General features: G+C 37.7%; 1 protein-coding gene across 1 annotated transcript in view; it reads left to right on the top strand.

Annotated features, from left to right (window-relative positions):
• The window catches only part of LCP2 (lymphocyte cytosolic protein 2), a 54584-nt gene that overhangs the window by 24827 nt on the left and 15573 nt on the right, over positions 1 to 14184 (top strand). The window contains exons 5-14 of the mRNA XM_081319023.1: positions 2038 to 2069; positions 4774 to 4811; positions 5776 to 5971; positions 6829 to 6935; positions 7638 to 7704; positions 8525 to 8599; positions 10547 to 10569; positions 10670 to 10689; positions 10788 to 10892; positions 12854 to 12884. Coding sequence (XP_081175149.1) covers positions 2038 to 2069; positions 4774 to 4811; positions 5776 to 5971; positions 6829 to 6935; positions 7638 to 7704; positions 8525 to 8599; positions 10547 to 10569; positions 10670 to 10689; positions 10788 to 10892; positions 12854 to 12884 — 694 coding nt within the window. The remainder of the gene's footprint in view (positions 1 to 2037; positions 2070 to 4773; positions 4812 to 5775; positions 5972 to 6828; positions 6936 to 7637; positions 7705 to 8524; positions 8600 to 10546; positions 10570 to 10669; positions 10690 to 10787; positions 10893 to 12853; positions 12885 to 14184) is intronic.

Raw genomic sequence — 14184 nt, 5'->3', positions numbered from 1 at the left:
CGTGACCGGCGGGCTAGGGCAAGGCTGCTCGCGAGCGAGGGGTATCTGTGCCTGCGCCGACACAGAAACGCTTCTCTCTCCGGGTGGGGGAAGGCTCGGCGGCTCCCTGGGTCTATATACGCCTCTGTATGCGCACGCCGCCGCGCGCTCCCGCGAACGAGAAAGAAAGAACGGCAGCGGCGGCGTCTGCGAGCCTCGCCAGCGGCGGCATTCCTCGGTGTGGGCGTGCCTGCGTCTTTGGGTGTGAGGCTTTCGGAGAGGCTGCCTTTGGCTCCTGGTACTTGCAGCCGGTGTAAAAGAACAAGTCTGTGAAAGCGGGCGAGAATTTCAGGGGGGTGGGGGGGGACAGGAGATCGCGGGAGGCTCGATTCTTCTTACGCCAGGGGGGTGCCAGGCGTGCGGTGCGAGAGCGAGGGGGCACAAATTACTTGCCTTGCCCCGGGTGCTGACAACCCACGCTACGCCACTGCGTCTTCGGCCTGGTGCCCTGCTGACATCCTGCCATCAAATGCTGGGGGGGGCAGAAGGGAGCGAGGGGGGGACAAATGGACAATAAACCTGTATGGGGAAATGGTGAGATGTAGGGAGAGGGGTTTGACATCACGAGGAAGACCAAGATGCCCGGAACCAGCTTGTGCCAGTCTTCAAGGCCACGATGCCGAGCGGTCTGGGAATGGAATGTGGATTGCTCCAAACATCGAAGCGATTCTTACACCACCTATGTGGCTCTCCATTGGCTGAAGATGAATTGGTCAAATAGGAAGGCCTGGGTTGAGGGGCAAAAAAAAAAATTGTAACCTTTTGCCCCGGGGAACCTTAGTTCTAGCCTGAATTTACTGCAGCCAACAACCTTTAGTAAAAGAACCTATCATTTCAATCAAATGGAGTCGAGGGTCTTTCTTTTCTAAGGGATCTAACCAGAGCAGATCTGACATTAATATTATGTAGCTGCAATTGAGAAGGCTCAGCTGTGAACTATTTTCTTCTGTGAATTTATTTTACAACAAGAGCTTGGATTCAGGAAGTAGGCACCAAAAGTCAGTGGTACGTGCTTCTTTGCAAAATGTAATGCAACACTCAGAATGCTTCTGAGGGATTTTTTTTTTTTTGCCTCTGCAGACAGCACCCAGCGATTGGAATGAAGTGTTAGGGAGTTTCACAATCTAGTGGTGTCATGCAATATATTTTATTGCTAATTAGTAGATCTTTCAAGGGCAAAGGACTTAAGGCAGAAATAATACAGCCCTCCATTTGCAGCAACTCCATCCTGACTCTAGCACTGAGCACATTTCTTGAAATAAGTGTCATTAATTTCAGTGCCTCAGGCTTTTAGTCTCATTAGCTTCACAGCTGACTCCAATGGTTAGCACTAAGAAGAGAGCAAGAAAACTCTTTAAAGAAACCTCAGGTTGAGAGAGTGGTTTTTTTTAAAAAAAAAGCATCTGAATATTTAGTCTGGAAGAGACAGAAACTGCACAGAATCTGAACAGTATATCTGCACATAGCACAACTTGTACAGCTGCCCAAAAAGGAGGAGGTGTATCCACAAAGGCACACACTACCTAGGAGTGTTTAGAATGGGTTGTGCTGGCAAAAGTTGGAAAAGGTACCATTTTTTGATGCAAAAAGAGAGAGATGGAACTGCCTTTTGGCCAGGGCTGGATTGGGGACAGTGTCACATATGTGTCCACAGTGTCCACAAATGCTAAGCCAGAGCAATCAGGACATTTGAATCAACTTGTCAGGTGCAAGCAGCCAGAACTAGTCATGAATTATCTCAAGCAGAAACTTTATTGTTAGGCAAATATGTTACAAGGATCTCCCCAGACTGAGTGCATTCCCTTGGAATGATCAGACAAGGCTTCAGGAATTCTGGTGGAAGTCAAGCCTGTGCTGCTGTCTGCAGTACGAGGACTCTAAGCTCTGCCTACTCTTAGCTATCTCCCTCCAGTTTAGCTGGAGATCTCACCACATAACCCAAGTTTCTTATCATTGTCATCATCTAAAACACTAATTTGCTTATTTTCTAATTTACAGAACACAGAGGCAGAAATCTCCTGAAAATACAGGTAAAAATATTTGTTATGCCTATTCACTGTATACCAATATTCAGAATTCATGCTGGTAATGAGTGTTGTTGTGTTTTTTTTTAAATATTCCTACTGTGGCATAGCTTTAGGCTATGTTGGTTATACTTCAGTGTTACAGAAATCAATGTGAAATATTAAACATGATGTTTAATTTAAATGATTTCCAAGAGAAATAAATGAAATCAATTTACCTTGGAGTCAACAGTTTGATACATAATAATGGCTTTTAAAACAATGAAAGTTGAAGAGTGGAAACATGACATAAAATTTAGCATAAGCATAGAAACATTTTTCCTACTTGTACTTCTGATGCCATACTAAAAGAAAGAATTGGATTACCATTTTGCAGCTGTAAACCCATTTTGTGTTTCCACCAAAGCCATGTAAATTGCACTGATAAATAAAGCTGGACTGTTTACAAAACTTGCATCTTGCTCATGGGTCAGACGTATCTCTCCCTTCTATTCATTTTTATTGGCAAGCCCAGGGTTGAAGGCTTTCATTCACAAAAGATGAAAACAGCATTGCATAATTGCAATGCAAAACTCCACCTCTTTCATACTTGGGTGCGATGCCACAGTACACATTCAGAAGGGGTGGAAGTCACAACTTGGTGCTGTATTTGTTATTTGATCTTTTGAAACTATGGCTACCCAGAATCAAAACAAACTTATCTAAGAAGCTTAGTATTGTATTTTGTTTCAATACTGATTAATCATAGGCTATGTTTTCACTTCAGTGTCAACTTTCTCCCTTAACCAAATGATTTTGCTCTAAAATCCCTCCCTCTAACCCAATGAGACAACTGTAAGTCATGTTTAACTATATCAGTAAAAACATACAATTAGAATATAATTCAACAATAGAATCAAGGTGTGTAAAATCTGTTATGCTTTGCAACTTATTACTTAGAGGCAAAGTTAGATGTACAATAGAGAGTATGATAGAAGGTAGTTTGTGAATTGTGGAGAGATATTACATAGTCCCTTTCTCCTGGTTATTAAGTCACCTCAACTATAGTCATCTCTTGCCCAATGTTGACCCTTTTCATTAGCATTCAACAAGTTCCTTTGAACTTTGTCTATTTACAGCAACAACTACTCTCCAGGCTTCCAGCTAGAGATATGAGAGTAGAACAGACTTCCACTATTTTATTTAAAGAGTCAGAGGGATCACTTTAGCTTTCTTCTACTTTAATAATATTTTGAAATGTATTTAACTGAAGCTCTGTTTTTCCTCATTGAGTGTCCAGAAAATTATGAAGGACAATAAGCCAGATTTTCATTTATCGTTACCCTTATATCAGTCCATTTCGATTGCTTTCCCCCAGTCCTGGGAAAGTAATGAAAATAGTTGCCCAACAGCTGATCAATTTTAGTTCTCTTTATAAGTTACATAGTTAGCAGGATTTCTCATCTTCCTATCTTAGTCTTCCTGGAGTCTTTCTGTGTGTTTCACATATTTTAACCATTTAGATCAGGCATGTCAAACTGCCGGCCCACGGGCCAGATGCATCACAATGAAACCGCGCCCTCCCCATTGCCGGCAATGGGGAAAAAGTTGCGATACGTCGCGTGACGTCATGTGACGTTGCGAGTTTGACATGCCTGATTTAGATGGTCAAACATCTCAAGATGTGGAAGGAGGGACTTCCTAGAAAAACCAAGCAGAATCCTAATGAGAGACTAATCATATTCCTGCCTCAGTAATTATCATGATTCATGATTATCTTCATGACTGACTGTCTGATATCATGCTGAAAGGGAAGAGTGGTAAAACAGAAGAGAAAAAAAAAGCCATGCCTGTACCAAATGGATGTTCATCAGTCAGGACGACACTATTCGGTGCTCATGCAGAGCAGGCATAACAGAGCCAGGGCAGGAATTGTCATTGGACATTTGGGGGGGGGAGGGTGTAAAAAATAGGAAATGTTATGCATGCATTTTTTCTGCCAACCTAAAGGTGGATGTATAGTATTTTAAAGAATCTCTGAGGATTAAATGCAACGTTCTAAGAAGATGGGAGAGAAGAACATCAGGAGATCAAAGTATAGGTTACAAACAGGGCAAGACATTTTCTTGCCTGAGGTGAAAGACAAAATAGCACACTCTCTATCCCGTGTACAGACAATGAACAAATTGGCAGTTCAGTCTTTCTACAACATTGTTTCTGCCTCCCACTCACACCCAACGAGAATACTGTAAACTAATAATGGGGTGCAGGTGATATAGCTTGATACACACAATTGTGTTTTTCACCTCAATTTCATGCAATTGAGTTGGAAATGGTATGGTCTGTTTTTTTAAAAAAAAGTACAAGATAGGGAGTTTCTCTGAAGCCATGTTCATCATTTATATGTTCTCCCAAGAGGTGTAGTAAGAGAGCCATGATCATAATTAAGTAGGAAACCTGATACATGAAATGTCAAAACAGGGCTCCTGACATTTCATGCTCTATCATTTTCAGTGGAATACATTTAAATATTCAACTGATGCAGCCAAATAATATTGTTGAGGGATTATCGTGACCTATCAGATAATATATACATTACTTTATTAACTCTGGTTCCTCTACCATGCTCTGCTAACTATGCATTAACAGTTAACTGGGTAACCATCTCACTTGGTTATTTATATTCTTCTGTGTATTAATAAATATATTATTTTTTACTGTTTTTCCACAGAATATAAACAAGAGGAGGAGGATGGCTGGTCCTCCTTTGTAAGTATATTTTGGGATTTGAGGCAAGAGTTGCATATGTTTTAAAGAATACCCAGGCAAAGAAATAAAGCTGGTTAAGTGAAAATGTATATTAATTTAATTTAATTTACAAATTAATATAGGGTTAAATAGAAAAAAATACCCATTTATGTAGCTATGAAAATGATGACTGTTACTCAGTGGTAAAATTTGAAGAAGCTCTAGATGGTGCACTTAAATCTTGGTTTTAAATACCACAATAGATATGCTTGAAAGAAATGTAATTATAGTCAATATGACAAGACTGCTACTACACTCTACTGTTTTACTTGGCCTACAGTTTGGGGTTGAAGCTGCTACTAAAATGTGACAATGTGTATATTGTAATATTGTTTTTAATCTTTGTAAACCATTCAGAGTTGTGCATGAATGAACAGCCATAGTGTTATACATGAATGGACAGTCATATAAATTAAAATTATAAATTAGTTTTTTCAAGAACATTATTTTGTTTAAAAAAGCCCGAAGTATCAGAAGTAATTCAACTTTCTAATGAAACCTATTATGCAGGTTTGAGAACAGATAAACATGTTTGAAGAAAGTGAATTTAGTTTAAGTTACCAAATTTCTATTGTCACAAATTCTCTAAGCAACATATTTCCCTGACAAGGCTAAATGAAGCCGCCTTTCAAATCAGTCATTGGGGAGACAGCAGTATCTAAATATCACATTTTTTTTGAAAAAAAATGTAATGCCACAGCAGTTAGCATAATTCTTGAAAATTAAGGACTACATAGTTAGATTTTCTATCACCTTATCAGAGTAATCACTATAAATAGAGGTCTTAGCTCCTGAAGTGTGTGTATATGTTTGTGTATTAAATATTACTCTTGGTTGTGGCTTGTGATAGAATTCATTCTGTACCTTGAAAGGTAATCTTAAGATGATAGATTGTTTTGGCAAAAGGACACATCTGTTTTGACAGGATGAAAGTGATGGTTATGAAAGCCCAGATGACTATCAGAGGGGAGATGCTGTAGATTATGAAACACCCAATGATCAAGAAGGGTTTGAGGATGAAAATGAGGCAGATTATGAACCTCCTCCATCAAATGATGAAGACACCCCCCGCAATGCTATATTTCCTCCAAAACCGATTCCGACCATTTCTGATTACATAGGTAACTATTTAAAATCTGATTTCAAGCACCTCATTCTTCAAATAATTGTAAGGGGAGATGTGGTATTTTGCAGAAGAGATGTGGAAAACTTTTTCCATGGAATAATAATAATAGCAACAATTTTCTGATTCCTTAAAATAATTCTTTCTAATTTGTTTTTTAAAATTCACTTTTTAAAAAAGTTTGCACACTCTGTCAAGCTGCATTATGGAATTCATTGATGGATTTCTGAAAAGACAACCTAAATATAAATATAAAAGTAAAATAAAATGTCTTTAGACATAAAATTATGCATCCTGACCACTACTTATCTAGATTACTATAATCCACTCTACTTGGGGCCAGCTCATAAAGGATATTCAGAAGTTTCATGTGGTCCAAAATGCACCAGCCTGTATGCTGTATGGCTTCTCAACATTGGCAGTACATATCACCAGTTTTGAGAGCTTTGCATTGGTTGCCTTTTGGATCCAACTTAAGGTCTTGGTTTTGAACTCTAAAGCCCTTCATGGCTCATAAATCTATAGAATTGCTGTCTCCAATCAGTTTGGCCTGATTCTAAATCTAACAGGAAGAAACACTGTTTTAGACACCCTTCCCCTGATTGATTTTGATATTGCTATCATTTTATTCTATTTTTTTTAATACTGTGGCATTGTACTGTTTTTATTTTTATGTTGTTTGAATTGTGGTATGTTTTCATTTTTATATTGGATGTTTTTTTTTACATTTCCCCTCCGCATGGAAGCCACCAAGAACCATGTTTATTGTGGCAATATAGAAATATGTTAGAAAATACATAGCTCACAGAACAAAAAGGGCTGAATATATTCTGTAAATGTCCTTGCCTTTGTTAGACAGACCTGCAACAGAGAGAGGTAAACCAACTCTCCAGCCTCCTATTCCCCCACAGAGGCCTATCCCCAGTCCCACACCAGGAGCATCTCGAACCAGAATCCGTGAGGTATGTTTCTTTGAAGTTCAAATAGTTTATTTTGATATTTATTTGAAGGATGAAAGCTACCTACTTCAGTGTCATGAGGAAATGCTGTATATCAATGTCTGCATATTCTTCCTCACATCACTTAATCATACTGTCTTGAACTGTTGGCTTTGAGTGTGCTTTAGGTATAATCTGCATCTCAGAGTTGATGAGGCATTCTTCACTAAAGGTATTCTAAAGTATAAATAAATGTAGAGACATCCCTTAAATACAGTATATAGTAGCTCTACCATCCCTACCCAACCTTGGTTAATCTTGAAAAATATAGTAGGGCTAGGCCTGGCTAATATTTGTTGGGAAACTAGTAGGCACATGGTTTAGATTGGGTTGTAAAAAAAAAGTGTGCAAGAAGGCAAAGGGATTTTTTTTATATGTTATTGTCAAAACCCCTAAATAAGTATGTCTAGAAAGTCAACGGGATTCAATCTTCACTTAAAGGACAGTTTTTCATTATAGCTTAGCCTACTTCAATATGCACTCATACATAAAAAATAATTGTAGAAAGTAGGACAGATGTATTTTACTTGCTCATTCTGATACTTTGTTGGCACCTCTGTGGGGGGACCTAAAATTATTTAAGCAAATTAAAATCAAGTTAAGTACCATACTATTGAATGTACTCCGGTTTATTTATTTGTTTATATTAATGTGTTCTTTTGGCAGACACCTTTCAGTTCTCCTTCAAGCAATAATGACAGTTACAGTGACAAAAGTGCAAATCTCTTTAAACGTAAGTGTGCTTACTTTCTTTCATTTAATGGATTTCCCCTATTCAAAACTATTAAATAGTTTGCCTACTATAGAAGAATGGGTGTTTAAAGTATCAAATCTTGCAGAAATGTCTAAGATTTCTGCTTATTTGAAGGATCATTCACAGGAAAGATATATTTCAGTTTGGAGGAGATGGATAGATTATATTCAGAATAAATATGGGACTAAAAAGTTCCATTTAGCTTATGAGTAGATTTTAGAGGGATATTGTTATTAATTTCAGTGTTAGTACTTTGTATGTATCTATGTTAAAGGGGAGTTAAAGCACATTATGAATTTGGTTAATTTTATATTATGGATAATTTTTAGTTAGAATATGATTATTATATCTATAACCCTGTATTTAGCTCTGGGAAGTGGGGGGGAAGGGGGGTGGTTTGGGGTGGGTGGGTTTTGGGGATATGTATTGTAAAAGCTTTTTTTGTAAAACTCTTTAATAAAAAAAACATTAAATATTCCTCCTGCCTTCCCAACTTTTTCACAATTCTAATTTGAATTTGATTTTTTCTTAAATGATAGCATGTTGAGTTTTTAAATTAACTTTATTTTGTAAAGGGTTTTTGATTTATTTATGAGGAAAAAAGGGGATATCACTAGTACCCCAAATAGTGCTACTCCACCCAGATGGTTAAAGCTATTCTTTAAGTTTAACCAATTTTTGAATGAAAGTTATTTCTAGAATTCTAAAAATAAGTAAGATGACTTTGAGTTATGGAAATAACACATAAGAATACTAGCACACTATCTGATCCAATATACTTTTTTGGGTTTCACTCCAGCACCAGTCGATCGAAGCAAAAAACCACCAATGGACCGACCTGGGCCAACCTTTGAGAGAGAAAGCCTTGGAACTGGTGAGCATGTATTTATGACCATCATTTTTTAATTCTGGCCTTTGTTCAGGGTCAGATTTGTTAATTGCCTGAAAAAGAGAGGGCACTAGACAAATTATTAGAAAATAGATGGTGATGAGATAAAATGTATAGCTTCAGAAGAACACAATGGACAAGCAATAGCAGGAGATTTTTTTTTCAACCGAGCTATAATTCTGATGAGTCTTCAGGAACATTGTTAGAAATATCAGAGGTTTTTGTAGCACATGTTTCAAACCACAGAAAAATTGGATAAAGGTCAGAAAACAAATTTAGAGTGGGTGTATAAAGCTGGAGATAAAAAGTGTTATGTCTTTGCAAGAACATTTTAAATGGGATGCCATAATTTGGTTTTTAACAAGGAAGAGAGAGCTCCCTTAAAGAGTTTAGTTGATTGATCTAGCAAATAAAGGAATAAGAAAGACACCATGGTTAATGCACCTTTAATGGACTTTAACAGTAAAGCAGTTTCTCAAAGGGAACTATAATTTCTTTGGCATTCCAGTAAGAGAACATTTCTAATTTCAGTCTGAACATTCTTTACATTTAGAAGTGCAAGTTTGAAAGTATGACTTTGAAATGCTATTGATGCCTTTATGAAGAATATTGTATCATATATACCTACAAACAAGGAAACAGGTTGTGATAAGATAAAGTACTTATCTCAAACCGGCCAAATTTCAGTTTTATTTACTTCTACATTGTCATCAGTATAATTATGATGTAAAGCATTTCTACAGAGTTATTGTAATAATAATAATAATAATAATAATAATAATAATAATAATAATAATAATAATAATAATAATAATAATAATAATAATAATAAAGTTGGAAGGGATCTTGGAGGTCAACTAGTCCAACCCCCTGCTCAGGCAGGAAACCCTATACCATTTCAGACAAGTGGCTGTCCAGTCTCTTCTTAAAAACTTCCAGTGGTGGATCATTCATCACTTCTGGAGGCAGGTTGTTCCACTGGTTAATTGTTCTAACTGTCAGGAAGTTTCTCCTTAGTTCTAGGTTGCTTCTCTCCTTGACTAGTTTCCATCCATTGCTTCTTGTCCTGCTTTCAGGTGCTTTGGAGAATAGCTTGACTCCCTCTTCTTTGTGGCAGCCCCTGAGATATTGGAACACTGCTATCATGTTACCCCTCACTCTTCTCTTCAATAAACTACACATACCCAATTCCAGCAACCGTTCCCTATGTGTTTTAGCCTCCAGTCCCCCAATCATCTTTGTTGCTCTTCTCTGTGCCCTTTCTAGAGTCTCGAAATCTTTTTTACATCATGGTGATCAAAACTGGATGCAGTATTCCAGGTGTGGCCTTACCAAAGCATTGTAAAGTGGTATTAGTACTTCACTTGATCTTGATTCTATCCCTCTGTTAATGTAGCCTAGCACTGTGTTGGCTTTTTTGGCAGCTGCAGCACACTGCTGGCTCATATTGAAGTGATTGTGCACTAGGACTGTGCAGGGTGACAGCCCCATTCACACAAAATCAAATGTGAACAGGGCTGTAAAGGGTTGCAGAAACAGCACACTACACTGATGGTTCTATTCTTAATCCTGAATCCCTCAGTTATGCTGATTCCAAGTCCTCAAGTACAGGACACAAGGCACTCCACTATCCAATTGTTGCTTATAACAAGAAATTCCTTTAAGAGAATCTCTTTTTAAGGCCTAGTTAGGGATGCAACATGCAAGCTGTCCACAGAGCAAGATGGGAGTGCTCTACAGGCAAATAAAACACAAATATTTTAACACATTCTATATGAAGGAAAGGGATTATTAGATTTTTATTTTCTTTACAATGACATGGTAATACCCTTCAACTTTCTCTTAAAGTTAACATAACCTTACAGCACTGTCTAGTTTTCTAAATCCAGTGATGAGTAATTAACTGTTCTTCCCTTTTTTTTCTTAATTAAGGCAAACGAGTTTTTCCTGAAATGGTAAGTGATGGCTTTATTCTAGTGAACTCTTGCAATATTTTAGCTTGTTTTTTTTCTAGTTTTTTTTAATGTACCCTTGTTTTTCCTTCCTTCTTTCCAGGGTCTGACACCAAAGCTCAGGTAACCATTTAATTTTCTGTAAAATAAACCATCAGAATTAGCCAAAGAAACACAATGTGAAGAAATTCTCTTTCAAATCCTCTCTCTTTCTCTCTTAGGTCTCTGGCAGAAGACTTGGCAAAGATACAGAAGCCTCCTCTGCCACCAACTGAGAGATTTGAAAAAAACAGTCCTTCCTCTAGAAGAAGGCCGCCACCCACAAAGTAACTATATCTGTAAAATATAAATAATTTATCATTAGCCTAGAGTCAGGGGTAGGCAACCTTGGCTCTTTTATGACTTGTGGACTTCAACTCCCAGAATTCCTGAGTCAGCCATGAGTTGAAGTCCACGAGTCATAAAAGAGCCAAGGTTGCCTACCCCTGGCCTAGACAAGTGCTGTGCACCAATGAACTACATCTCTGGAAACAACTCTGTGCACTTATTCTTAGCAAAGTATCTTCTAATGTTGTTTTGAACATGCTCTGAGTACCCTGTTTTCATTTTCAAGCTGTAACATAAATGTAGCAGAAGGTCACGTGACTGAAATGCAAATGTGTATTTTCAGTAGCCCACTTGAAATTTTATCTCCATTCTAAAAATGGGGACATAAATGATCTGCATAGAAATTCGTTCCTGAGCTGTTTCCCTCAACTATTGTCATTGCCTCCTAATGCTAGTAGTCCTTGTTTAGTGACCTCAATTGACACAGGAACTCTGTCATTAAACAAAGCAGTTGCTAAAGGAAACCATAACTATGCTTATGATCTTTATCCCAAAGGTGCTTTTTCAGGAGGCAACTGGACCAGCTTTCTGTAAGAAATATAAATCCTTCCATTCCCCACCATCCAGTCAGAGCTGAAGAAGCTTCTTGCATGAGAAGCAAAAAGTCTTCAAAGAAAAAAACAATAAAGTCCAGTTTCCTTCTGAAAAAGCACCTTTGGGACAACCATGATCTGGATGATCAAGAATCTCCATAGACTTATGATCTACTGAAGTCAATGCAAGGATTGGTCTCAAAATTACTTTTCCATTATCCTAGTAACTATGAATGGTCACTGTATGAGGCAGTGGCTAAACAAGGACTACCTGTTTTGGCTTCTAAGTTCCTTATGTTTCTTTTAGGTTATAAGCACTATTACAATTAAAACAACTTCGGGAACGTAATGTATCATTTATTATTAATGTTAAATTTATATGCCACTCATCACATAGTTTGAAGCAACTCTTGAGTTCAGAGAGGACAAAAGTTCAACGGCTAGTCTTTGCAATCAGTGCTGCCCTTTAAGTCTCCTTGCGTGTTTAGATTTCTCTGCAGTTCACCTGTCAAGAGGAGGAATATACAGCTAGTCCTGGACTTATGACCAGAATTGAGCCTCAGGTTTCTGTTGCTAAGTGAGACATTTGTTAAGCGAGTTTTCACCCATTTTACAACTTTTCTTGACACAGCTATTAAGTGAATCACTGCAGTTGTTAAATTAGTCATACAGTTGTTAAGTGAATCTGGCTTTCCCATTGACTCTGCTTGTCAAAAGGTCACAAGACCCCAGGACACTGCAACCGTCATAAAGATGATTTAGTTGCCAAGTGTCTGAATTTTGATCATGTGACCATGGGGGTGTTATAACAGTCATGTGAAAAATGGTCATAAGTTACTTTTTTCAGTGCAGTTGTAACTTCGAATGGTCACTAAACAAAGTGTTGTAAGTCAAGGACTACCTGTATAGGGATTCCTCTGGTATATACTTAAAAATTAATTTACAATGTTGGACCGGCTACTTGTATACACACTAATGTATAGGCAAAAGTTGAGTATGCATAACATATTAAAGCATGGTTTGTTTTACCATATTCTATTTAATTAACAATCACAAAGTTATAGACCAAAGTTTGCAAAACACAATGCCCACTTCATACGGTATATTAAACCTTAATTGCTTTGGTTGATTTTGATTTAATTGTATAATTAAATTTGGTTGCATAAACAGAGGTACTAAGTAAAGATTTTATACTTCCATTTTCCTGTTTACAACAACAGCAAATTAGCTGGAATCAAGCCATCTTGTTTACTGATCATGCAATTCCATTACTTGAGATTTATTTTTTATTTTATTTTTTTAACAGAGTAACAGTTTTTATTAAATAATACTAGCAGAAAGTATTATTAATTTTACTTGTTTTCTAGGAGCAATCAGATGCTTGAAAGACAGACAGAAGTAAGTATATCTATATATAATCTCTCTCTTCAATGATGTTATTTGTAGCATGTTCTCAATTTAACTTCTTAACACTTTTTTTTACTTTTTCTAATTTGAGTCTCACTAATCCTTGAACTCGTTTATAGCATCCCTTTGCTGTCTTGATATACCATGTTCAAATATCTTTAACTTAAGGGATAAATTAGTAGCAGTGCATTTAAGAACCTGGTTGGGTTCTTTTTACAGTAAGTTTAATACATGCTTCCTACCCAAATAGTGGAGGATTTAAAAACAGAGCCTCCCAAAATTATGCTGCCAATTGGCAGAGTAGAGAGTAGAAGAAAGTAGTCATCCCAGAAGATGACAGAAATGTTTTGGTTGAACAGGTAAAAATTCGGCTCCTTCAACATGCAGTTGGAAATCTAGTCTGACTGAGATCCACACCAATGGGGAAAATGCCTATGTAATTGCAAGCTAAGGCAATTACTGAGTAGATCAGGAAACCAACTCCCCAGGAAGACTAGAGCAAGGCTTTTCAACCTTTTCACCCACTGTACCACTTTTAGGATATGGCAACATCCGACTACCACCAGTCGCCTAGCAAGGTGTCAAAAACTTGATGACCCAAAAAGCCCTGGACTAGAGTGATCCTTTCATGGCTGAAATAAGAGTATCTTGCAAGTCTGATTGTGCTTCTCCTTCCCTCCCTCATCTTCCTCAGTCAGAGAGGAATTATCCTGAGACTCCTCTTAATAGGGGTAGTCCTCGACTTACAACCACAACTGAGCCCCCAAAATTCTGTTGTTAAGTGAGACATTTGTTAAGAGAATTTTGCCTGATTTCACATTTCTTGCCACAGTTGTTAAGTGAATCACTGTAGCTGATAAGTCAGTAACCTGATTGTTAAGTGAATCTGGCTTCCCCATTGACTTTGCTGGTCAGGAGGTTGCAAAAGGTGATCAGGTGACATTCTCACACACACCCCAGGATGGTGCAACGATCATAAGTATGAACCAGTTGCCCAGCATCTGAATTTTGATCACATAATCATGGGGTGGTGGCAAAGGTTGTAACTGTGAAAATGGTCATGTCACTTTTCCCCCCCAGTGCTGTTGTAACTTTGAATGGTCACTAAATAAACTGTTATAAGTTGAGGACTACCTGTATACTATCTCTCATCCCAGGATTTAAGGAACTCTTCCATCCTTTAGTCAACAGCTTCTGAATACTGTATTTGTATCAGGCCCCTCTCCTTGGCTCTCTACAAAGGAAAATCCTACAAAAGACAGCTTTGTGGTGTTTCTTTGACAGATGGGTT

The sequence above is a fragment of the Vipera berus genome (assembly GCF_964194415.1).
Source record: "Vipera berus genome assembly, chromosome: 2".
In the NCBI taxonomy this organism is placed as follows: domain Eukaryota; kingdom Metazoa; phylum Chordata; class Lepidosauria; order Squamata; family Viperidae; genus Vipera; species Vipera berus.
Note: the sequence above shows the minus strand (reverse complement) of the source record. Positions and strands in the feature narration are given on the sequence as shown.